Source organism: Emydura macquarii, unplaced genomic scaffold (assembly GCF_026122565.2).
Source record: "Emydura macquarii macquarii isolate MOO-44397 ecotype Brisbane River unplaced genomic scaffold, CSIRO-AGI_Emac_v2 contig_1110, whole genome shotgun sequence".
NCBI classification, from domain to species: Eukaryota; Metazoa; Chordata; order Testudines; family Chelidae; genus Emydura; species Emydura macquarii.
The window spans coordinates 584,413-610,738 of NW_027131247.1; the positions used below are offsets into that span (position 1 = coordinate 584,413).

At 45.8% G+C, this 26,326-nt stretch overlaps 2 protein-coding genes and 1 long non-coding RNA gene across 3 annotated transcripts in view; 1 reads left to right on the top strand and 2 right to left on the bottom strand.

Moving 5' to 3' along the window:
* Positions 1-4,010: 4,010 nt before the first annotated feature.
* On the bottom strand, positions 4,011-4,685 carry LOC137151578 (zinc finger and SCAN domain-containing protein 29-like). The gene has a single exon (XM_067545851.1). It carries the CDS (start codon positions 4,683-4,685, stop codon positions 4,011-4,013), a length of 675 nt encoding a protein of 224 aa, XP_067401952.1.
* Positions 4,686-15,213: 10,528 nt separating this feature from the next.
* On the top strand, positions 15,214-23,399 carry LOC137151583 (uncharacterized). The gene is made up of 3 exons (XR_010919313.1): positions 15,214-15,246; positions 22,420-22,675; positions 23,315-23,399. It is a non-coding gene; the product is annotated as an uncharacterized lncRNA (long non-coding RNA).
* Positions 22,917-26,326, bottom strand: part of ANTXR1 (ANTXR cell adhesion molecule 1) — a 134,465-nt gene continuing 131,055 nt past the window's right edge. Inside the window, exon 18 of the mRNA XM_067545854.1 lies at positions 22,917-23,189. Within this exon, the coding sequence (XP_067401955.1) occupies positions 22,917-23,189 (273 nt within the window). The remainder of the gene's footprint in view (positions 23,190-26,326) is intronic.

Sequence of the window (26,326 nt, forward strand, 5' to 3'; positions counted from 1 at the left end):
ACCCGGATCACACACTTCCCTACAGAGCCCCTTTGCCTGCAAGCAGGACCAGGAAAACTCACACAACGCAAAGTAATAGCTTGTAATGTTAACACAATTTTCAATACACAGCACCCCAAGAGGTGCCCAACTTTGAGCTCAGAGCACTGCCAACAGCAAACAAGCTGTGACTCCTCTCTGCTCATGGGACAACACAGGCTCCATCAGGGAAATGTTTAGAAAGGGTTCAGCGGTCCCAGAATGAAAGGTTCTGTGCGGGCTCAGAGATCACCAACTCCTTGGCAGAAGCGATGGTGACAGACTTCGTTTCTAAAGCACGTTTCTGCTAGGCCTGTAGCTTAATCCTGCCCAGACTGATGGAGATAAGACGCCAGTGCGGTTTTCCAGTGTGAGTGGAAGGGAAATCTATTACACACGACGTATACGTCACCCTACCGGCGACCTCAGCTGTGTAAAGTCTGGCCCAGCCCAGCACTCCTCAAGGGTGCGGAAAGCTTCTGGCACCTGTGCAGCTCTAGGCTATTAATGTTTTTCCCCCACTTGCCAGAGCATAGGAAAGGGATTGTATTATTCTGCTCGCAAGTCTCAGTTCAAAGACTGAGTGGGAGCAACTAAAAGAAGTGAGAGAGAATTCCACTGGGCTGATCCCACAGTCATGCCATGGAAATATCCAATCCAAAAAGCCAGTGAAATCAATGGAAAAGCTTCCAGGTGGGTTGGATCTGCACTTTACTGCACAGATCTGGATTTCTTTGTCTGTCTTGTCTATTTAGATTGTAAACTCTACAGGGATATGCCTGACTCTTTAGATACGTCTACACTGCAGCTGAAGGAGTAATTTCTTCAGAATTGGATTAAGGTAAACTGCAAGCAGGCATTTTTTAGGGTCTACGTCTACACTGCACACTTCTTTCGGCAGTGTGTAGTGTGCACACACGGCTCTCCCCCCAGCACACACAAAGAACAGCGTAGATGGGGAGGCATGACTTAGGCAGGTAAAGACGCATCTCAAGGGCATGGGTACCTCCCCAGTACATACCTTACATGGTTCTCTCCTCACCTAAGCCATGCCACCGCGTCTACACTGTTATTTGGACCATGTAGTGTTCTCCGCCTCCACTCACCAGAGCCTTCCACTGACACACGTAGCTACCCACTGCAGTGGGTGGGCCCAGCTTACTTTTTACTATGGCATGTAGCTACAAATACTCTGCATGCCGCTGCCAGGGGCGCGTAGTGTAGACCCAACCTTGGATTACACACAGCTGCAGAGGGAAGATGCGGCCGATACTGAAGGAAGGGATTTCTCTTTCAGAAGAGGAACGCCACCTCCTGGAATGATGTTAGTTACATTGACAGAAGCACTCGTCCATCAACGGAGCTGTGTCTCACTGGGAAGTTTGTTGGCAGAGCTGTGTCAGTCAGGGGTGTGGTTCTTCCACGTGAATCAAGCCTTAGTGCAGAATAAGGCTATGTCTAGACTGCAGCATTAATTCGAATGAGCTTAATTCGACTTTCAGAAACCAATTTATAGAAATTGCAGCAGACTGTCCACACTACGGCGTTTGTACTGGTTTCTTGCGTCCCCACTGGCCAGCCTTAATTCGAATTACAAAGCAGTGCAATGTGGGTTGCCATCCCACAGTGCAACTAGCCACACGGTGGCTCTTGGGACGAGTGTCTTCGTCCCGTGATGCAACGCTGCTTCCCCTACCCTGTCCCCCCAAACAAACAGGAAAAGGATTTCCGCGCCGTTTTTTTACTCCCCCCGATCACCATTGCTGCAGAGACATGGAGCCAGCTGAACTCTGCTCTCCAATTGTGAGCGTGACAAATACATCGCGGCTTATCCTGGATTACTTTACAACTAGAGCAAGAATGCGAAGAAGATTGATCTAAGCCTCCACGGCTGCTGTGCTAGAAGACATGGAGCAGAACAATTCCAGATTGCTGCAGGTTGTAACGCGTCATCTGCAGTCCGTGGAGTGCAGGTTCTGGTGCAGGGGAACAAGCACAGACTGGTGGGACCGCATCGTTATGCAGCTGTGGGATGATGATCAGTGGTTGCAAAACTTTCATATGCAAAAGGCAACTTTCCTGGAACTGTGCTCGGAGCTGGCACCGTCCCTGAAGTGCATGAACATTCGCTTGAGAGAAGCTATGAAGGTGGAGAAGAGAGTCGCCATCGACCTCTGGAAGCTGGCAATCCCCGACTGTTACCGCTCAGTTGCGAATCAATTTGGAGTCGGTAAATCTACAGTGGGAGCTGCCGTGATTCAAGTGTGCACGGCCATCAATAGACTGCTGCTACGAAGGGTAGTGACTTTGGGAAATGTGCAGGACGTAGTGGAGGGGTTTGCCACGAGGGGCTTCCCAAAATGTGGGGGTACCATTGATGGGACGCACATCCCTATCTCAGCTCCTGCACACCTGGCGACCGAACACATAAACCGCAAGGGGTACTTTTCCATGGTCCTGCAGGGGCTTGTGGATCACAGGGGTCATTTCACAGACACCAGTGTGGGGAAGGTGCATGACGCTCCTGTATTTCATAACTCAGGGCTGTTCTCTAAGATGCAGGGGGACACTTTCTTCCCCGACCAAAAAATTCACGAGTGTGGAAATGGCCATAGTGATCCTGGGGGATCCTGCTTACCCCTTGCTCCCTTGGTTAATGAAGCCATACACCGGGCACCTTGACAGTGACAAGGAGTGTTTTAATAAGAGGTTAAGCAGTTACAGAATGGTTACGGAATGTGCCTTTGGGCGTTTAAAGGGTAGATGGAGAAGTCTCCTGACTAGGCTGGACCTCAGTGAGAAGAACGCCCCATCTGTGATATCTGCGTGCTGTGTTCTTCATGGGTGTGTGTGAAGCCAAGGGGAAAATGTTCCCCCAGGGTTGGGCTGCGGAGGCAGAAAGACTGGCCGCCAATTATGAGCAGCCAGATGCCAGCACTACGCGGAGAGCTAACCCCGGAGCGCTTTGCACTAGGGAAGCTTTGAAAACCCGGTTCTGCAATGAGATGCAGGACTGATTTCTGTTCCTGTATGTTGTTTGCCTTTCATGCTCCAATCCCCCTACTCCATATATTGCTTGTCTTTCATTTTTCCCTCCACCAAACCAATCCCCCCCATATGCTGTTTGCCTTTAATGATCATCCCACCCCCTGTATATTGCTTGCCTTTTATTATTCCCTCCACCAACCCCCCCACACTGTATGTTGTTTGCCTTTAGTAATCACTCCACCCTCCAACCCCCTTCGAGATCTGTGCCCGAGAATTCCCTCCTGACCTAGATATGATTTAATAAAGAAACGTTGTGGAATGATGCAAACCTTTATTTCTTAACATTCAAGTAATGGGGGAAGGGGAAGGGAGGGTTCATTCACTGTCTACAGGGGTAGGGTGGTAGCTTTCTGGCCAGCACTCAGCGTGGCTGCTGCGGCTTTCTGTTCACCTATTGGGGTCTGGGGAGGGGGAAGGCGGCATAGCCCTCTGTTGAGGAGCATTATTGAGGGGCTGCAGCAGGACTCTGTCCACGAGACGCCGTAGAATGTCTGCCTGGTCCCGCATGTCATCTCTGCTTCCCCCCCCCCCTTTTTCTAATCTGAGACAGTCTGTCAGCAGCACTTCGTAAGGGTCGGTCCACTGCCGAGGTGTCTGTAGAATGAAAGATAAATAACGAGAGACCCACAGTTAGCATATTAAGAAAGTGATCCAAATGTTTCCATTTCAGTGCTGAAAACCATGATAAAATGTATTCACTGTGCTGCATGTGGATAAACTCTTTAAAAAGTATCAATTTCCATAATTAGCCCATGATACAATGTAGCAAATTGTTTCCTCTCCCTGCTGGCATTTAAAACCCATTCACCATGTGGTGAGCCGGGGGGATGCTGGCTGGCTTGCTTTCAGAGAAGAATCCTGCCCTGGAGTGAGGGACAAGGCAGCCCTCCCCTGAAAACTTTTTTCAAGTGAGGGAGGGGTAACAGATTACATATATTAAATTTTCAATGTGATATCAACAGATGATAAACATACTGTTTTTCAAACACAGAAAAAAATAGAGCCCTGGGTAAGCACCCATGAGAGTCCCCTCGCCCATCTCCCAACCAATGTGCAAGGACAGAAATGCTTATAAGAAAGAACTCACCAGATGTGCCTTCCACGGGTTCATTTGTGCTGTCCTGTGCGCTGGTGGACTGATCTGGGGTCAGGAATAACTCCTGACTTTGTGGGAGAACGGACACCCCGCTGTCCTGCGCCCTACTATCCACAGCTCCCTCTTCCTCCTCCTCGTCCACGGAGTCTTCATCATAGATCATGGACTGTGAACTAGCGGAGGTATCAATGGTGCGTGGAGGTGCTGTGGTGCGATCACCACCTAGAATTGCATGCACCTCATCATAGAGCCTGCATGTTTTGGGAGAGGACCCAGATCGGCTGTTAGCATCCCTGGCTTTCTGATAACTCTGCCGAAGTTCCTTTATCTTCACTCTGCATTGCTGAGCATCCCTTTTGTGTCCCTTCTCCAGCATGTCCTGGGATATCTTCCCATAAATGTCCAGATTCCTTTTGCTGGATCTGAGCTGAGCAAGAACTGACTCCTCTTCCCACAGCCCGATGAAGTCTAAGACCTCATTTCGACTCCATGCTGGAGCACGTTTCGGCTTTGCAGTAGCCATGATGAGAACAGTGGGAAAGCTTTCTCCACACTGGCAGCAAACACAGGAAATGAAGATTCAGATCTTCCCAGGGCTGCTTGAGGGGAGGGGACTTTGAAATGGGGCATTATGGGATAGCTTTCGGAGGTCAATTAATTTGAATTCAGTCCTATTGCATCTACACTGGCACTAATTTGAATGAACAAATTTGAATTAGGCGCTACGCCACTTGCAGAGGTGGTCTTATTAATTTGATTTTACAGGTACCTTAATTCGAATTAACAGCAGCGTCAGTGTAGATGCGGGTGTAATTAATTCGAATTAAGGGTCCTTAAGTCGACCTAAGTCGCCAGTGTAGACCAGGCCTTATAAGAGTGTCCATGTTGGGAGCTAGTGCTGAATAGCTACTGCACTTTAAATACACACCCTAGCTTATTTTTCAATTGCTTCTCCATGGAAACAAGCCAAAACTGACCTAAGCTAAACTGAAGAAAGCCTGGTTTAGATGACAAATGTCCACACAGCCTTTTGCACCAATTTAATGAAATCAGCTTTAAAAAAATAAATAAATCACATCTTAAGTTAAACTGGTGCAGCTTTGCATTTAGACAACCCTTTTAATAATGCACTAATTTACTTGAGAAGACGGAAAATAAAGTGCAGTAAGGACGTATAGAATTCAATTTCAAGTGTGGAGCCCTACTAATAATACCTAGCTCTTGTATAGCATTTTCCACCCATAGATCTCAAAGCAAGGAGGTCAGTATTGTTATCTCCCAGATGGGGAAACTGAGGCAGAGAGGCAACATGATCAGCAGGCCTGTGACTGGACCAAGAATAGAACCCAGGTCTCCTGAGCCCCAGTCCAGTGCTCTATCCATTGGACCTCACTGCTGCTGCAGCTTCACTGTTTGGGACCTGAGTTAGCTAGATTAACGCTGTCAGGCATGTCTACGGAGCTGCAATCATACGCAGCAATTGGAATATGGATGCACCCTTTGAATCTCTGCAACTCGCAAGGCTTGATTCACACATATGCCAACATACGCAATTGTTTGTATCAAGATCATAATGGAGCAGGTCAAACCCCCTTTCTTCCCCCCGGTAAAGCGACTCACTCCCAGCAGTTCCGTTCGCTACCGCCACTTACAGAAGTTGGGAGATTTTCCTGCTGTGTTGGCAGTCGAGTGGGGTCAGTGTTTAGTTTTGTTGGCCTCTGTCTTCCTGGTGGTCCTGCTAACGGGTGGATGGGCAAGGAGCTAAAATGGGAACTGAGTTTGCCAGATTGCGGTTCTCCCTGTAAACGGAGATTAGTAACCTCTTGTTAACATTTCCTGTTAACTTGGACACATTAAAAGGTTCCCCAGGCTAACAACATCTCTGCCTACGGTTCTGATCAAACTCAGCGGTTAACCTATTGAGTCAAACTATTCTTCTCTGGCTAGTTTCCAGCAATTCAAACCTCCCTTTATGCTTTCCATATTCCAGCCTGTTTTCTATTTGTTGAATTTTGAGGTTGTGAGAACTAAGATGTGCCCAGTGGATTAGGCCATTCGTCTGGGTCAGCTTTGGCAGGGGCCTTTTAGTCAAGTGCTTTTGGTAAAACATGAATTCAAGAGAGAAACAAAGCAAAGGCCAAATCCTGCAGTCCTTACGCATGGACTTCAAACCCAGGAGCAGAAAGATGGTCCAGTGATTATTGCACTAGCACAGCATTCCAGAGACAGGAATTCATTTTTCTGCTCTGCCACGGGCCTCCTGCATGACTCTGGGGTAGAGGTTGACTAGTCTCTGTGCCTCAGTTCCCCCATCTGTGAAGTGGGATTCCAGCATTGCCCTATGTCACAGTGAGAATAAGGACATTGAAGATTGTGAGCTCCTCAGATACTACGGTAATGGGGCCATATCTCAGCTAGACAGAGAAATTAACTTCAGCGGGGGTTCTGGAGAGCACAGACTGCAGAATTTGGCTCTAGATTTATAAAATGTCTTTGTAGAGAATGACCGATTTTCATTTCGCCAAATTTGGCAAGGGCTCCTCTTTGCTTTCAGACACGTTAGCTCTTGTCAACATGCAGAGTAGCTATTCCAGGCTGTTTCCCCCACTAACTCCCCGTGTGAACACTTTCATTCCGCACCAAGTGCTTTTGCCCCGTTTAGCTTAAGCCAACTTCAGAAGCGGGTTGAGGCACTGCAAAAAGCTATTCAGGGCTTGTCTGCACATGCAAGGTAATCTAGACTCAATTTAAAGAAGATAAACTACTCCTGATTAGGAGTAAACTAATTCAGAATAAGGCACTCGTATTCCAAAATAAGAAAGTCCACACATGGAATTAATTAGGATTTCCCATTCTGGAATAACTTGTCATGTAGAGAAGCACGTTGTGCAATATAATAGGTGTGTCCACACGAGTAGTTGGTGCTGAATAGCTACTGAACTTCAAAATTCAAACCGTAGTTTATTTTACAATAACTTCCCCATGTAGACAAGTCATTTGTCTAATGCGTGCTCTGCCTGTGAACCCATATCAGTGTCTGGAACTGTTGAAGCCTGTTCTTCCCCCACATGAATCCCAGTAAGACAGAAGAGGCTCGTGTATCATTGATAAGATTCAGCCTAAGAGAAAACCAATCCAGCTCTTTCTGTTGGATGGCCCTGGGGCCTGTCTTTGTGAGTGCAAATATTTTGAGGGTCACTGTGGGATAATGGCTTTCAATCACCACTGGCATATTTAGTATTCCCTTGACATGGATGTTTATAGCATTTTGTTCAGATGCAGGGGTAACCATGAATGAATCTTCCTGTTCTAAAACCTTCTGGTGACAGAGGATACTGTGAACACGGACTGAAAAGGGAATTAAAATCAGCAAAGGGCCAAGCAGAGGTTTATTATTTGGGTCCAGTCTCTGACTCAGTAAGTCTGTAGGACTGGGCTGGGAACCACAAGAACGTGTTCTCTCCCAAAGACCCAGGTACTTCTGTTTCCTCTCTTGGCTAGGAAGGTTGAAAGAAGAGTCTCCTCTGGAGTATTTCGCACTGCTGATCCTACTCAAAACCCAGCAGTGCGACTTGCATGATGGGAAACCCCCGCTTAGCCAAACACTTCAGAGCCTCAGGGAAAGCTCCAGGTTTGTTTTTATTCAGCAAGCTGCAGACAGAGGCCTGAGCTGAGCAACAGGGAAAAGGGCTATTTCATCATCTACAGATGCTTGTAGGGAGCCCTAGTGGAAAAACAAAGCAAAAACACACACACACACACACACACACACACACACGAAAAGCTAACACATCCCTGAGATGGCCTTCATGACCAATATTCCCTCCTGCTACGGCCACTGTAAATACACAGTCTTGGTCCTCGCAGCTGATAATGAGAAACACATGGTACTGGCCCTTGAACCTATAAACATTTGCTGCAGAAAATCAGAGAGACTCATATTGTGTTGTTATGGCAGGGGTCACCAGATGGTCCTGGGACATCTAGTCCTACAAGTTCAAGAGAGAGAGATTGTGTCTTTCAAAGAATGCTGTTGGGATGGTGCTGAATTAGTATATATCACTGCGGTTGACAGAAATCCACTAGAGGATTCTGGGAGCAGTGCCTCTTAGTACTAGACGGATTGTATGAAAAAACCCACTGAGAATACCGAGCTTGCACTTGGTGCTGACTTGAGCCATGAATATTTGACCAGGAGCCCTGTACGTGTAGCTATGCCGATGTGGCAGACCAATGGTCATGGTCGGCCAACGGCCAATTCGCCTAGTGTGCACACGTGGAGGTGCGTGATGGTGAATCTGGGACTAAATGACCTGGGGGTCAACTGACCCTGTAGAACAGCAAGACATCAGGTGCCCGAGTGAATGTCTGACAAATGACCATGTCAGCTGATCCTCCCCCCCAAATTAGGAAATATTCATGATAGGCTAAATAAGTGCTAGCAAAGCATCTTTTGGGGACATGCGACTCTTTTGAAAAAAGGTGTAAGTACTGGAAAATATCACATGCCCCGGGCACCCCAACTAACATCTGAAAAGGGACTTTGGAAGCAGAGGGTTTCGGGGTAGCCCACACCCTGCAGTGACCAGACCATTAAGCAGACCTAGTACTTGGAAGAAGAAGAGTAGCAGTCTCCACCAAGAGCTGGGAGCTGTACCTGCTTTGTTCGCCAATCAGGATAATGTGTCGGTCCAGAATAGTTACTGAGGGTTTGTGCTTGTGGAACTGAGGCTTATTAAGAAGAGGCATTGTATAACCTTTTGCTGCTGGTCTGTGATGCCGGGCTTTAAATAAATCGCTTTGCATTGGACAAACTGAATCTGAGTTTTCACTGGCACTGACGTTGTATGTTGCACCCTAGCTGTGGGTGTGTGTAAATCTCTGGTCCTTCAGCTACGTTGTTAGCTGTGTGAGGCAGGTTCTTTCCAGGAGGAGAGGAAGCTGTGGCCAGCAGCAAGGGAGATTGGCTGCTTCAATCTCTCTAAGTAGAGACAATCTGTGGGGCAGAGCTGCTCTGGGAACTAGGCTTTGGACTGAGATCCCTGTGTGCTGTGTTCCAGGCCTGGTGTATATAATGTACAGCAAACAACTTACACTAAGAATATACCCAGTATCTGTGCCATCCATTTATCCTCCATGAGGAAACAGACCTGCCTGGCCCCAGTATCAGCTACTGCTCAGCAGAGGAGCCACTGTCACCACACATGCCCTGTTGTGTATTTCTGTATGTTTAGTTCAGGATCTTTTGGGGGCTTTGGTAAAAGAAAGTACCGTCTACTGACTGGAGCACATGACCCAAGGAGAAAGGGGCCAAGGTTTATCCTCTGTTCCTTCCCGGGACCACCTTGGGCCATTAAATTAACTTGACCCATCTTTAGAATGGCACAAATCCTCAACGGGAAGGCTTAATTGTTTGCAAAGCACCTCAAGACCCTTTGGTGAAAAGCATCATGCTGTGTCCTGGGCTTGAGAGAAGCACCCCATAATCATCTGCAAATGCCCCACCTTCTAAAACATTCACATTTTCCTTTCATTTGTTCCCATGAGCTAGACAGAGAAATCCCAGGGAATTTGTATTTCCAGTCTTCAGATGGAAACAGGACGGCGTTTTGTATCAGTAGAGCCAAAAATACCTCTAGTGATTAGCAGCCAGAGCAGAGCTTTTCTTGGTCATTATCTCTGATGCCTTCCATTTACAAAGGACACCCTTTCAAACCTTGCCAGTTTTGCCTCTGACAACGTGATAAAGTTACTTCCATATTTGGAGCATTACCAAGTTTCCTCCGCTCGCTATAGGGACTGTTGAGATATTTAAAGAACTAGCAAACTTTTAAAGGGGACTGATCACTGTATTTCTTTTTCAAATAAACTGCAATACTCTTGTGGTGGTGATCTCTTTCCAACCACCTATGCACACAGAAAGCTCCTCAGAGCAGTAATTGCAACCTGGATGGAGCCAAAGAGATTGACACCAGCTGAGCATCTGGTTCTGCATCCTTATTGTGTGTCTGTCGGGCACACAGCACACTTCGGGATGCCCAGTGAGAAAGGCACCCATTCTGTGGGAGACTTTGCTGCTCTGCCCGTGTTCCAGCTCTGCTCCAACTGACTGCAGTGGAAAGTTGTGACCCTGAGATTTAAAAGGGAGCCAGGGCAGGCTGTTGCATCCTAAAGGGTTTAGGTCCCACAATTGGATCCACATGGGTGCAGAAGGCTTCCCTCCACAGATCTGGGCATTAAACATGCCCTATTTGAGAGCTGCTCCATACTCAGCGTGACCTCTCTGGATCAAGTCATTCACCATAGGAGCTAAAGGAGGATCTCTAGAGGGTAGAGGGTTTTTGAGGATGCTAAGGGGGTGGCTCTCACACAGCATGGTTCACCTGATAGCTCACAGCCAGCCGCCACCTTCCCAGCCAGCCACCACCTTCCTTGAGCGCATCGCTCCTGGAGTGCTAGAATTCCGGCTGACCCCTGCGCACAGAGAAAGGGGTGGGTTGCCAGGACCCTGTCTCCCTCCCGACTAGTACCGGCCCACCGAATCCTGCTCTTGGACCCATGTCCTATTAGCGTGAAACCTTCCAAGCAGGTCACACTGCAGCTAAAAGCCTTGTAAGTTTTCTAACCACACATGGGCTGAGTTTTGAGCTCATAACTACGCTCCAAACTAGGCAAATCTCACCTGAGTCGCCCAAATGTTTTGCCCCATTTCAACAGCAATCGAAAGAAAGCACTGCCATTGATCTTAAATGGACTGGTCTTCCTGAGTGAGGCAAGCAGGATTTGATTGCATATGCTAGCATGCAGGTTCCTATTTGCATTACCAATAGCACCTAGCTGCCCCAGCTGAGGTCAGGGCTCCATTGTGCTAGTGCTGTACGTGTGTACGTACACGTACACACACACACACACACACACAAGTAAGAGGAATAGTCTCTGTCCCTGGCAACTTGGAAATTAAAGATACAAGACAGAGAGAGGAAAGATCACCCAAATTTTACAGATAGGGACACTGGGGCACAGAGAGGCTTGCTGAAGGACCCATAGAACATCTGCAGCAGATCTGAAAATGGAACCTGAGTCTCCTAAGTCCCAGCCCACTGCTTTACCCATAAGACATGTTTTCTCACCTGCACTTATAAGGTGAAATTTGCAGCGGATCAGCAAAATGCCTATACATGGGAATGGGATTTGAGTAACATACGGGCCATTTGCTGGCAGCAGTGGAAAAAGTGGCCAGTCAGACAGTGCTGGCTCCCTTCGCTTCCTGCTGCTACATAGCATTAGAGACACCTAAAAATACATTCAATACTTGGCTACTATTTTTCCACCTCAGCCATTGCTATAGCTACCGGAGAAACATTCCGCCACTGTGAACAGAGGGGTTAGGTAATTCACACGGCCGCGCAAGGGGCCACAAGATAGCACCCTTCTTAATTTGTTCGTCTTCTTTTGTTAATAAACTTGCTTTACTTTTTAAATCTAAACCCAACCAGTGTTGTGCTTAAACCGAACTGTTTGGTAACTCCAGTTACAGGAGCAAACTGTTGCATATTGACTCTGTACAGAAGCAATGCACCTTTAATATCTGAACTGTCGTGAGAGGGCTGGACGGCGCGGAACTCATATTCTTGGGCAAATGCAGGACTGGAAGTACGTGGGGGTCACTCGGCAAGTAGTAGCCAAGACTGGGGGAAGCAGAGGATGACTGGAGTGTTGCTGACAGGCTGCTGGGATGAGGGTTACTGAATCGGGGCTGTAGCTATACACTGGCACTCAGCATGCGACCTGCATGTTGGTGGTGAGCAACTCATGTTGGGAGCGACAACCGCAAAACACTGCAAGGCCCCCAAGGTTGTGGGGCAGGCAGTGACACAACCCCTCACTGGTCTGGATTGCACCCTGGAATGTCCAAGTACATGGGTAACCACAGGGCCAACGGCGATTGCCAGTAGCAAAAATCCCCAATGGCCGGAGACGGAACACTAGATGGGGCGGACGCTGAGTTACTACAGAGAATTTTTTCCCAGGGGTCTGCCTGGTGGGTGGTGCCCACAGGTTCAGGGTCTAACCGATCACCAGATTTGGCTTGGGAAGGAATTTCTCCGTGGGTCAGATTGGCAGAGACCCTGGCGTTATTTTTTTGCCTTCCTCTGCAGCACGGGGCACAGAACACTTGCAGCTTTAAACTACTGCAGGTGATGGATTCTCTGTCCCCTGACATCTTTAAACCATGATTTGAGGATTACAGGAGGGGCTGGGTGAAGTTCTGTGGCCTGCATTGTGCAGGAGGTCAGACTAGATGATCAGAATGGTTCCTTCTGACCTTAAAGTCTGAGTATCGGGGCCTAATTGCGCAGTCAGGAAGGATTCTTTTATTTATTTAGATATAAAATAATAAAAAGACACTTATTCAAGGCTCTATGAGCCTTAACACCTCATTAACACCACAGTAAATACAGCAAAACCCTGGCAGCATTAGAGAGAGAAGTTACTCTAATTAAAAGAGCCCACGGCTCATGACCACTGCGGGGAAATATACCAGCCCACTTTGCTGAGAAGCAGTTGGTTGCTGTTTGTCCTGAGCATGACAGCTCTTCAAAAGTTCGAATTCTAACTTACTAGAGGCACTTCTGGAGCCAAGAGGACACATCTTCTCAGAGCATTTCTCTCATTTTTAAAAATACTTGTTTAAATGTAAAGGTTTGTCCACATTGGGAAAACGAGTATCATAGCTAAAGCAGAAAAATTATTCCCCCAAAGTGATGATGCGTGTTTTCCCCATGTAGAGAAGCCCTTATACACAGCACAACTAGCAAGACATCTCAATTGATTCAGCAATCACAGTCACCGACATCAGGATAAAGGAATGCAAACATGCAAGTGTGTTGCTCTGTGCTTTTTGCTTTCCAAGAAAGTCTCCAACTAGGAGCCGAAATGTCATAACCAAAACCAGATCTCATGTTATTTCATCTCCCTGAAGTAATACGGAGACAACACAAATAAATAAATAAATAAAAACCACATAATGCATGCACTAAAAACTGTTGGGCCTGATCCTGCAAACTGCTGAACTGTTAAATGCCTTACACTCACACTGACAGAAAGGGTCAGGCCCTCAGAACAGAGATGTTATAGAGAGTCTGAATGTGTATAAATAGTGGAACATAAAATCCTTCTAGTCTATTAGGAGTTGAAGTTATGCCATGCGTTATGTTCCTTTCCCTGAACTTCTGTGTGCCGTATTGTCTCTATCTGTAGAATGGGTAAACGATACCCCAAAGCATCTGTGGGAGCTACAGTAAGTAAGTAATCTCTAAAAAGCACTGATAATTCCTGCTCAGGGTAGGACATGCTTAGTTTATGAGATCTTTTCAAATCACAGGCCAAGACAGCACCATATGTACTGCAGCTTCAGATCTACAATCATCATACAAACATCTTTAGAATTAACTGGAAATTATCAGCCTCACAGCAGAGTCTTGAATAAAGAGGATCCCGACCCCCTCTTTATGATTAAATTAATTTGGACAGCTGGCAGCATCAAGTTCTGATTAGATCAGACTTTGCTCTTCTTCAAGTTATATATACATACACACACAATATATATATATATACACACACACACACACAAATATATATAATAAAAATATCACACACTGCTGGGAAAAACTGCTTCCAATTTTCAGTCACAACAGAATTTCTTTAGCAGTGGGAACCTTTTCTAATTGTCATTACATTATCTTCCAGTGCAGTTTTTTGTTTCTTTAAAAAGGGCATTAGCACAACTTAAAACTCCTCAGTCTTAAACAAAAAACAAACAAACTCTGAACATATTTTGATTCCAACTACAGACTTTCATACTACAAGAGCTGTGAATATATAACTTAGCATGTCTCTCTCTTTGCAGACTGTGCACATGCTATATTAGAATTAGGAAAAATCATTGTTTGCTGCCCAGGGTAGAATTCATCAGTTCTTGAGGTCAGAGTCAAATATCCTGGAGGGTTTTTAAGAGGGGGAATAATATTAATGACCTGGGACAACTCTCATAACTATGCCTCCAAAGCAAAGACATGAAACCAAACATCCCTGATGTTAGAAGGTGGGGGTGTTCAAATGACATAGCTCAGGCTATCTCCAGACAATTCACATGCTAAGATACACGTAAACAGCTCTCAGGCTCCTGACTAGAAAGGCATTAGGAAGGAATGATTCCCCTTTGCACCCACATAGCAATCACTGTGCGGCTGTCCACGGGCCTCACCCTGCAGTCGTGGGCTATTAACCACAGTGGGCTTTAGTTCGTGCATGCACACTGACAGGGTGTGTGTGTGTGTGTGTGTGTGTGTGTGTGTGTGTGTGTGTGGGGGGGGGGGGATCGGGTCTGTGTTTTGCCTTTCTGCATGGCCCCTGCTAAAGGCAGAAGCTTGACTCAAAGAAGGGATGGTTTCAAGTGGAGAGCTACTAACACAAGAGGCAATGGCTCCATACTGTCCCCTCCTCTAGGATCTTGAAGAAACAGCCTCCTCAGACTGTAATCTCAGCTGCTCTGAGAAGTTAGGAAAGACACATTAGGCAACTAGGAAAGATACCGTATGAATGGGACTCACCGCTCACATGCCTTCCTTCAGACAGGCCTTCTGTCCTCGACATCAGCTCCAAGCAGGAGACCATCTCTTTCTCTGTGTTAGCGTCTTTGCACCTCCAGCTGTTGGGGGTTGGCAGGCTGACATTCCCAGCTGAAAGGCAAAACCCTGCACTGAACTACTCTGCCGATCCCTCACCCAGCCCAGAGCTGTTTAACCTGGAGAAAGACAGCCACTATCTGCTCTCCTGCAACTTTCAGGCTCACAGCGTAGCAGTAAGGCACAGCACCAGGCCTCGCTACTGGACAGAGCCAAGCCCAGCTGGGACTAATTGAGAGGCACAGGTGAGCAATCAGCACTGGTTACCAAGAAGCCAAGCTCACAAAGCACAGGAGCCTGCTCAAAGCTTTTAAAAGCAACTAGGGTGGGTGGTGTTTCAAAAGTATTGAGGCTCCTGACTTCCACTGAAATCCCAAACGTTTTGGGGAACCTGAGGTGAGGTATTTTTAAGAGGCCTGATTCATAGGCAGTTCTCTGAGAATCAGCCCCTCTTTTAAGGTGTTGCAGCTTTAAAACCCCCAAATTGCTAGTCACACAGGGTCCTGGGAATGAAGTTGCTTGGAGGCAGGTCAGGGCAGGACACAGCTCTAAGGCAGAGGAGGAGGGGGTGGAATTCACAGGAGACTGTGCAGTTTGTAATTTTGTTTCCTGCCCTCTTGTTTCTCGTGCACGCCCCAGCTATTGGCTGGATGCTCCGTGCAGAGAGCATAAAAGCCCTGAGTTACAGTCAGAGCTAAGCAAGTTTGAATAGTGTGCTAAACTTTGCTAAATTGGAGGCTGGGGCTAAGGTCTATCTTTGATAACCTTTTCTCCGAGACAAGGACATCTTGTAATGGTGCTGTCCTGTGTTGCAGGGGGGAAGGGTTATGACTGTCTATTGTCTTTCCCTGGACAAGCCACACAAAGAAGGATCTTTGCTCTGAGTCTGTAGAGCAAGACACCTCAAGCACGCTGACTCTCTTCCCATTTCCTTACCTTGCAGTCATTAGGGACAACATAAGTAAATCAACAGCATTGGTCCTAAGCCTGCAGTGTTTAATATGCTGCAGGGGGCTGGATTAGGCCATAGAAGACCAGCTAGGAAGCCATAGGGCCCACGTTTCCACAGATGGCTACTGATTTTTGGCTGGTCTGTTTTTGAGTCCCTAAGGCCTGATTTCTAGCATGGCTGATAATGGGTGTTGATTTCAGTGAGAGCAATAGGTCCTTAGCACCTGACCAAACCAGGTCTTCGGTGGCTCAGGTGGGGAACCCCAAACCAAAGGACCCCAGAAAGATGGGCTGTCGGATGCCAGTATCTTGGGGGTGTGTACTCGGCGCTGTACAGGACACAACATAGAGAGAATTCTTACCCTAAAGAATTGACCATCAGAAAGGCTAGCTGTATTGATAGAGGATGCACTGGTAAACTTGGAGGAGCTTTTAGTTCGTTGTTGTAGGCCCTGTGGAGAGAGTGAATCTTTTGGAGGATACGAATGGCAGGTGGGTTGGAAAGCTGGGTCAGGCAGATAGTCTGCAATGAGATGCAGCACACAATCTGGAGCATTACACCCTGCTGTGTGGATTAATGGCTGAGAGGAGAAGAACATTTGTATTTTCCCAGCAAATTCAATGCTGGCAACAAGATAGACTGAGAGACCGATCTGGCAAAGAACGTTGTGCCGTGTCAATTTGCAAGCTCCCCTTCACACACTGTGTGCAAGGGCTGCAATTCAGCAAAACACCTCAAACTATTGCTTAAGTGCCATTGGGTGGGTCTACAGGGCAAGTGGAGGTCTGAGTGTAGCACAGGTAAGCACACCTGTGCTAGCTTTCATCTAACTAGGGTGGGTGACATTTGTACCAGAGACCCAGTGTGAATGGGCTTTAGCACGTTAGTGGCCTGAACGCAAGCCCGCCAGAGACGCTGGGTATGTACATGGGTTGCCAGCCCATGCTGAAGTCTGTACTAGCATGTCTGCACTGCCATTGTTACCCATGCTATCTAGATTAAAGCTAGAATCATAGACGATGAGGGTTGGAAGGCCCCTCAGGAGGTCATCTAGTCTAGCTTCCTGCTCAAAGCGGGACCAACCCCAGCTAAATCATCCCAGCCAGAGCTTTGTCAAGTGGATAGGCAATCCTGACTTCATTTGCAGTGTAGATATACTCACTGAGGTCAACAGGACTACAGCACTTCCTTCAATTAAAACCTGTGCTTAAGTGCTTTGCTGACTTCGGGCCTTGGTCATGCTGCTCATGCTTCCATTTTCCTCAATCTCCCTTCATTTCCTCCATGGAAGGAATGATTCTGCCCATCTCCAAATCCATGTGGGTTAATGCTGGTGAAATGAGTAGAATGAACTCCAAAAGGAAGGAACAGTGATTAGCAAATGCAGTCTGACATGTTATTGTTGGGTTGGTATCTGCAGAGAAACCCCTGCATGGTTACACAACAGCTGCTCCACATAATAATCACTATTAGAAACCCACAATACTAGAACACAGGTATATTACACTAATGAAAGGGCAGTTTTACAGGGAGCATGTTCTCCTGCTTCTCCCCTCGTGTGTTTACTTTTCTCTAGTAAATAATAAATAAATGGTTTGCTCTTTTCTAGTAAATAAAACATACAGAAACAGGCCTGAATTAGTGTAGTTCTTTAATAATATCAAGATTAGCAAGAGTAATGACAGCATTTAGCAAATGACATGTGCAACAAACACAGGGAGTAAAACATCATCACTTAACCCTGGCTGAGCTGTCTTCTTCCAACCACTCCTGGGATATCAAAACTTAAGTCAATATCAAAATATAAAGCACATTTCCTTTCCACTGCTGTATCATCACCAGCTATTAGCAGCATTCGTGACTCAAACACTGCTACAGTTCTCAAAGAAACTAGTCATTCCCCCACTTCCCCTATCTAAATGACAGAACGTGCTTTGACACAACATGGACTAGTGAGAGAATTTGGAAGATCACAAGGCTAATTTGAACAAAGACTTCAAATTACAGCCAGCAGCGGCTTCTAACTTTTCAGTAGTGACAATTTTCTTGTCCAATGCTACTGCTTATTCCTTTCAGGCTGTTGGACACAGATTGCTATACAGCATTGAATATAAAAAAATGTACGTGACTAAAGAATAATATACGTCCATAGTCTGAGTGTCCAATTCAGAGCAAATCACTCAGAGCTGTTTGTTGCTATCAAGACCAATTCTATCACCGCATTTGTGCAAGTGGTAAAAATGATACAAAAATGAAACCCTTATTCCTGTAGAAACTGCAGAGCAGATGTATCACCATTCAGTTCCTTCCTTTCTTTTCTTTTGTTCTGTAATGAACATTCGCCTACATGTGGCTAGTTTGGAATGACAGCCTTGTAATGTATACAACAGGAAAGTTCTATAGAGAGAGAGGATACGTAGGGTACCATATCTCTGCATATAGCACACCAGCTAATTCAACCTCATTTGCATAGCATTAATTGTCAGTGGAAGGCAATGTAAAATTATGGCCAATGTTGTCAGACCTGGTTGCCTAAAGTCTCATAAGCCTGGTCAACACTAAAAAGTTAGGTGCCTTTCTCTGCTAGGCTCCTAACTCCATATTTAGGCATCTCAATAAAAGGAGTCTTTTTTTTTTTCCTTTCCAAAAGTCCTCAGCTCTTGCAGCTCCCCTTGATTTCAGTGAGGTTTGTGGGGGCTCAGCACCTTGGAAACTCAGCTCACGTCTATTGAGATGCCCAAATATAAACAGGGAAACCTAACTTCAGGCACACAAGTTCACTAGTTTTGGGGCCCAAGCCTCAGCTGCTGTCAATCACCATAGCTCCAATGAAGTCAGCTGGGGAGATGATTCACACTAGCTGAGGGTATGTCCTTTTGGTCTTAATTTCCATTCAGACTCTGGTTTTGGCAAAGGTTCCTTCACTGTCCCTCCCCTCTACTCTCTCTCAACCTCCTCCACCCCAGTTATTTTCTTCTCTCTCTTCATATTCATGCAATACAATGAAATTTAGAGAGGAGCACAACAGCCCCTGTGGTTCCGCACGTCCTGATCTTTTGTAGATTCATTGGTGCTAAAGCCAGAAGGGAGCTTTCAAATCATCTCGTCTGGCCTCCTACATAACATAGGCAACGGAATTTCACTCAATAACTTCTGCGTCAAGCCCATCATTTCTGGTGGAGCTAAAGACATCCCATCTTGCTTTAGAGAATTCTAGTGATGGAGAACACACCATATCCCTAAGTAAACTGTTCCGATGGTAAATTACCTTCACTGTTAAAAATATACACTTTATTTCTGGTCTGAATTGGTCTACTTTCAGCTTCCTGCCACTGGATCTTGCTATGCCTTTGTCTGCTAGATTATGTTTCATGTGCCACATGCCGGACAATATATAACAGGACTCCATGCTTGTAAAACTAAACTGGCCCTTTATTAAGAGAACTGTTCACAGAGATGCTGAAACTGCAGCTAGCGTTCCAGCCAGGTGCACACAGACTGACTTTCTGATGCCTTCTCTAAATGCTTCCTTCCCACGGCCTGTGCTCTGGCCTCAAAGTTCCAGGCAGGTTGCTACAGATTAAAGAGTCTGCTGCTATCAGAAATCTTCTCCCCTTTGGCAAAATTCATTACAGAACTTTGCGGTTTAGGACCATCTCTTTGGAAAGTTAGGGCCCCACATTTGAAGGAGCATGTGTCTGCAAAGAGAGTGCACCATGATGTTTCGCATCTGCCAAAAACCACTTCAGAACACACATGTAGGCATCTGCAGGCATGCACGTAGGTCAGGGTTTGCCCCATGCACTTTTTAATGCACCTACTGCATCCCCAGAAAATGTGGCTGTGATCCTGTCCTGTTGAAGTCAACTGCAGAACACCCATTGACTTCAGTGGGTTAGGATCAGGCCCCAAACCTGCACAATTATGCACGCATAGGTTGATTTGAAATACCACACTGGAGGCACATTCTGCTAGCCAACATCTGCTCTGGTTTTGCTGAATACATGTTAGATGGTCAGGGTCTAATAAAACAAGTAACTTAGATTACCTATGAGCACTCTGATTCTATGTCCAGTTAATAACCTGCATGTTCAATGTCTAGTAAATAGCTGGTCAATGATCAGTTAATGATTGTGTTCAGTTAGTAAAAAAATAGTCATTTGCTTATCACTACGTGTTTCTAGATATACCCTCTGCAGTATGGCCAAATGCTACCCTGGATCTATGTACATGATTCCTATGCAATGGAGCGAGGGGAGTAGATAGTCCATAGTGCCTGTGGTTCAATTAATGCTATGTAAAGCAGGTACTCGTCACTACAGGAAATATTTGTACATTTATAAAAAGCAATACACACATAAAGAACAAAAATACAACAAGCACAGCTTGATACAATAACATGCCATGAAATATCAGTGGCTTTATAATAATTTACTACAACTTGAAAAATGTTCTTTTATCCACACTGGATAGGAAATGCTTCCATCTAACACATGGTAAGCATGCAATAACAATATATACAACAACAATTTGGAGTTTGTTTTTTACTCATGAGAAGGGTTGGAGTACAGGGATATATTAAAGTTATTTTTTTTCAGGCCTGATTGCGCTTTTCTGTTATTCCTTTTAAGTTAGGATTGGGGTTTTTCCCCCTCTTAAATTGCAGTAAAGAATTTTTTTAATAGGAATCTCCAAACACTACTTTTGGTCCTAGAGTATGAAACTCATTTATTTTCCCCCAGCAGTTGTTCTGATTTACTGGTTGACCCTAAAAAAACATATTCTTAACATTGTTTGGTTAAAAAAATAATTTTCTTTCCAAACTTTTTCATAACGTTGAGGATCTGGTAAGAAATATACCTAGCAATCCTGCAGGACATTATTACACTATTCCCAGTTATTACACTTTCCATCGTCAGCGATTTAACTAGATGGCATCCATACAAGGGGAAGTCCACCCGAAACCTTTGTCAGGACTTTCAATGATTTCCAGTCCCACCTGACAATCATAAAGTCATCTTGTTGAACCGACCGCGACTTATACCTGCCACGGTTTGAGTAGCATCTGACCCAGTGAATGTCAAAAGTGTCGTGTCTGCTCTTAGACGGGGCTGCTCTGTGCTGCCTTCAGACAAAAGAGTTGTGATGGTGGAGCCAACAGCTCTTTAACAGAACAGCCTGCACATGGCTGCAGAATGAGACCTCAGAGCCATTGTGATCCCCGTAGGAAGTTGTTCATTCCATATAACATAAGACACGCTGGCCAAAGGGTGAGTGAGGTTGGTGAGTGCCAACTGGGCTGAATCTGAGCCTGATAGAAAAAGACTATTAAAAAAGGTCCCTGCCAAGAGATATATCCCAGTTCATTTCTTGACCAGGTCTTTAAATCTGCTCTGTTCCTCTTTCTTGTATAGCCTTTTCCCCTAGAAAAGCAACATTTTGAACAGCACTGGAGTAACTACTTGGCAAAGCATATCTCTATCTGGTCGAAACCAACTACTTTATATAAGTATGAAAACCCTTAGCTATTCATAGAACTGTAGCTACAAAGATGATTTTTCTTTATGACTTGGCAATTTCCAGGGAGATATTCATTTCATGAGAGCTGATTGTTAAAGTAAACTAGGGAGGCGGAGGTTTGACTTTAATGCTGAAAGATCTTGTCTATTTCTAGCACTGTGTTACAAAGGCAGGTGCTCAGGAAGTTTACTATAGGTTAAAACATGTACATACGCAGTGTTGTAAACTATGGCAGGGGTCCCACTGGAAAAAAAAAAAAAGAGAAAATATGGAGAAATGCAGCCAGTGCATTTCTTGGAAGACTGATTCCCACCTCAGGCAACTTCGTGCATGACTTTGCCTTGGCCAACAACTGATAATGGAAGTGACAAAAGGAAGATGTAGCCATACTGTGTCCTTTTGACAAAGTGTATGGAAGGCATCCGCTGCTTATTCAGGAAAGGAAAACAAAAATCAATGCAGAGAAGTTGGTAGTGCAGAAGAAGGCAATTTACAAAATAAAAAGAGCATCTGTGAGATGACATGAAACTGATAATTACAGAATTTAAGGAGTCTAAGGGGATTGCAATTTTTTAAAGAATTAATAGAACCAACCACTTGTTCATACTTCAGCTGTTTCAGAAACCTTTGTTTTAAAATTACACTGAATTTCACGGCTGTTCTGATCAGACAGGCACCATTAGCCTAAAAATAGTGTACTGACTCCTCTTTCAACCTTCTCTTCCACAGGTTCCTTTGCTCAGTGGTCTCCTGCCCCCTTCTGCCTGCTGGGAACTTTGAAGGCTGATCTTTCATTAACTCTTCTTCCTCTTCGGGTGTGGGGTTGGAGCCCTCCTGTGTCTTTTTTGGTTTTTATTTCAATTTTACATGTAATTCATTTTTCCAGTGGTGCTTCAGCCTCATTCACCCACACTTCCACATAACAACATACGCAAATCCATACATCAGACACCTATTCCAACACCCTTCTGGGAACTAAAGGATGATAGCCCCGTTCATTCTCCAAAACAAAGTCCATTGGGATGGCTGCTTTTTTTTTTTTTTCAGATTAAAAATCAAGGGTTTAACACTCATCATTATTATTCTGCTGTTTGCAGGTGAGTGAGAAATAATCAGCTTTCCATATTATTCTGAAGCCCTGCAACAAGAAGAGAACTCATGCAGCCGTTGCAAAGCAGCCAATTGTGATGTTCACATGCTCTGTAAGAAGCTTTGAGCTATGTCCTTCATCGTGGAGGATTGCCCTGCAGTCTCTGAATTTTGTAAGAGTTAGTTCTAATTTCCAATTTCTTCAGGATCACTTTGGTAAACCGCAGAGGATTGGAGGGGACAAGAACCTCACTTGAAGCGAACGTGAGTGATTTACATTTCTGCAGTCCCTCTGGATTTCCCCTCCTTGCTGGTTTGGTGACACTGATGCATTGTGGGATGATAGATAGATAGATAGATAGATAAAGTGGTTTGTTCTATTGTCACCCATTTCAGAATGTAGAGGCCTCCTAAAACGCCCCCTCCCCCCAAGACAGGTTGGTTACAGTACTACTGAAAGAGCCCTCCAAATGCTTGTGGAAGAGAGATGGACAGGACTGAGCCCCTAGACAGAAGGGCGAGGTGGGGGCCTGGAGGGGGGAGGGGCTCGGTTGGGGGCCGGAGCTTGCGGAGGTGGGGGCAGTGGAGGGAGCGTGGACGTCGGGGAGGGGGTGGGAGGTGTGGGTGAACTGGGGGGTGGTGGGGTATAGATCGGGGAAGGCGATGGAGGGTTGTAGATGGGGGCAGGAGGTGGAGAGGAGGGCAGGTAGCCATGGTTGAGTGGGTATTTTGGCAACGCCTCGGCATTCTTCACTCGGGTGAAATTGATACAGCGGCCCTAAAAGAGAAACAAAAAGGTGAATGAGCGTGGCAATGATGTCGCCGCCGAGGGCCACGCTGGCAGACGCAGCAGTATTCCTACTCAAAACCCGCCGTCTCACATTTATTTTCCTGGGTGCACAGTCAGCGTCAAGTCCCCTTTATGGGCTGGATTCTCAACCCAATCCTTGCGTGGCTGCTCTGAGAAACCGCCAAGCATTCGCTCCTGGAGTGAACCATGCAGTGACAAACGCAAGATGACTAATCCTGGGTGGACCAGCTCCGCTCCCGTGACTCAAACTCCCGTGGCGTTGTGGAAGTGCACACAGAGCCACGGCTCACTGATTCTACTGGAGCCAGCATGTGCCTGTGGCCAGCGATGTAAGATCCTGTGAAGTGACACGAATGTCAGCCGGGGCTAAGGCACCGGTGGTTAGAATGCCGAGATGGCGAAGGAGTACTACGGCTTTATATTGGAGGAGGATGAACTGTTCCTTCCCACAACACCCACCCCATGGCCACAGAGGTTGGCAAGACCAACCTGGATAGAGAGAGATGATTATGGCTGGATATCTAGATGAACATATCTCAAGGCGTATCTGCTAACCTGGAGGGGTGTCTGCAGGCTCCTTATAATCAGCTCAGTCCACTCATGGGACTTCTACTTCTGTGCTAACAATGGTGCATTCTAGCTGTCCAGGTGAGTGTACAGCCACGCTCATAGCATTTCACTGCCCTCCATGAACATGGATCCAGCCCTATTAAAATACTACACAGATGTCGCTATAGTTTCATCCCAGACATTTACTTATGAGTTCAGGCATGCTGTTTCCCAACACATCCAAAGGGTGGGAAATAATCAGCACAAGTTCTCAGCAGTGGACCAATAACTCCAGTAAGAATTCTCCTACAGTGTGATCCAGAGGGAAGACAGCTGTGAGAGTAAAAGCCAGATTCAATTGACAGACCTTGCTAGAAATGTATCCATCCCCCACCATGTCTGTAAATACAGCTGCTTCAGGCAATGAATGGCAAATCTCTGAGATTAGACTTTAATTAACAATCTGTGCCATCGTGTGATGAGATAGATTTTGCACATTCTCTCTCATTTTAGCAGAGTTAGGCAAAATTCTCCCCTCCAGGGTTTGTCTTTGGAGCATATTCTGCCTACAGATCTGCCACGGGTGACAATGGAACGTACTGACCCTGCTGCAGAATACAAGGGATACCCAGAGTGCACTGACCCCACAGAGACAGGTGCAGGAGAAGAAACGGGCCGAAAAACTAAATCACAGATGCAGCAATATGGCCTGACCCAGGCACGAGTCAGCTGCCCAAAAACAGGAGATAGCTTCAAAATCACGAGTGGGATACATTTGTGGGTGTTTTAATTTGTCTTCTGCTTTCTGAGCCTTCAGGATATGTTGAAGGGTCACAATTTTCAAGGTTTTATCCGCAGCCAGGAGGCTAGAAACCAACTTTTTCTAAATGAAAAGCGGAGATTCTCATGCCATCACCTGGCTCCAGCAGCTGGGACTTTAAGAAAAACACCAAATATCACAAGACTTATAATAAAATCTCAAGAGCTGGCAATAATGGTTCATGCCTGCCCTTTCCCCCTGGTGCCAGAATTCTGGGTGAAATTTCACCAATGTCCTCCCTACTTTTGGCTGATACAAAACTTCAGAGCCAAACCCCCACACGCTTGAAATCTGGATTTTGCATCTTGCCTCTATATCAAATATTCTTCACTCATGTCCTGCTTTTAGCCATTTACCAACTGGACAAGAGAGGGAGTTTTATTTACCCAAGCTAATTGCTTGTACCGTATCCGTCCTGAAAGAGACAAACTGTTAATTGGAATGTCTCCAGAGCCTGCGGCGCATGTGAAGCCAAAAACTGCTTTTTTAGCTCTTCTATAAAAACGGTGCTAAGTTACAGTTTGTTATGCATTTTAAACAAAACCTTTGCCCTCTAAACTGTTTAGCTTTTTCTAATAATTTCCACCTGTGAAAGATCCCACAATAAATTCTCTACTGTCACAATCCAACTTATTGTATTACAGGCTTATTCTTCCAAATATGAACTCAGACAAAGAGACATTGGAGGCTTTCTGAGCCCATAGTTTGTTTTCCGTTCTGGGTGTTGGTGTGTGGGAAGGGGGAGATCTGGGACATGAGGGGGCCATGGGGTGTTTTGCTTTTCTGTGTTTTTCTCTTTCCTTTTTAAAAGCAAATTTTAGTGCTGGTGAAAAAATGCCAAACAGAAGAACGACCCCTGGCAGATGGGTAAATTATTAGACGTCCTCAGGAGGCTGTAGAAGCTTCTTCACTGGAGGTTGTCAGAAGGAGGCTGGTTAGCCATCTGTTTTGGAGGGTTTAGACACAACAAATCCTGCATCTTGGCAGGAGGTTAGAATAGATGACCCTTGCGGTCCCTTCTAATCTTATGATTCTATGGGGGGTAGTTCTAATGCACAGGGATGTGGTGTGATTTCGGGCAACTACATTAGGAGCTTTGAGCCCTCTCGGTACCATGGGATAGTCTTATTGTGCCCATTTTATGGACGAGTAATCTGGAGAAGGATTATAAGAAACTGATAAAGTGAGATTAGAAAGATAAAGTGAGTCTATAAATCTATAGAAGAGGGATTATAAATCTCTAAACGCTGCATCCCAAAAACAAAATGCAAGAAAGCTATGTGGAAGTTTTGCATCAAACGTCCCCTCACCCCAGACACTTTGCATTCTGTAAATACTAATGGCCTATTTTTCCAAAGTGCTGAGCATCTGCAGCTGGGTCTCATATCCTGGTGCCCTGCGCCTTTTGCAGTCATTTACATAAGGGTTCAGTGGCTGTGAATGCTACCAAATGAGAATGGGGTATACCACCACACATGGTGCCAGGTTGCCACTGGGGATAGGCTGGTCCAATGGGAGGAGCGGGTGCTTAGCACCTTTGGAAATCAATCCAGCGCTTTTAATTCAGTGGTAATTGTTTGATTCATTGCACTGGCATAGGCAGCCAGACAGTGCGTCTTTATTTCAACTTCGGGGTTTGTCTAACTCTAATTTCGATGCCTTCTAATGGGTAGCTGGATACACATGTACAAACAATAAATCAGAAATAAAATGTTCCATCTCCTTTCTCCTCCTG

Bases quoted from the DNA above. Each gene is read 5' to 3' on its own strand.
- LOC137151578 (XM_067545851.1), bottom strand. From the start codon at position 4,685: ATGGCTACTGCAAAGCCGAAACGTGCTCCAGCATGGAGTCGAAATGAG.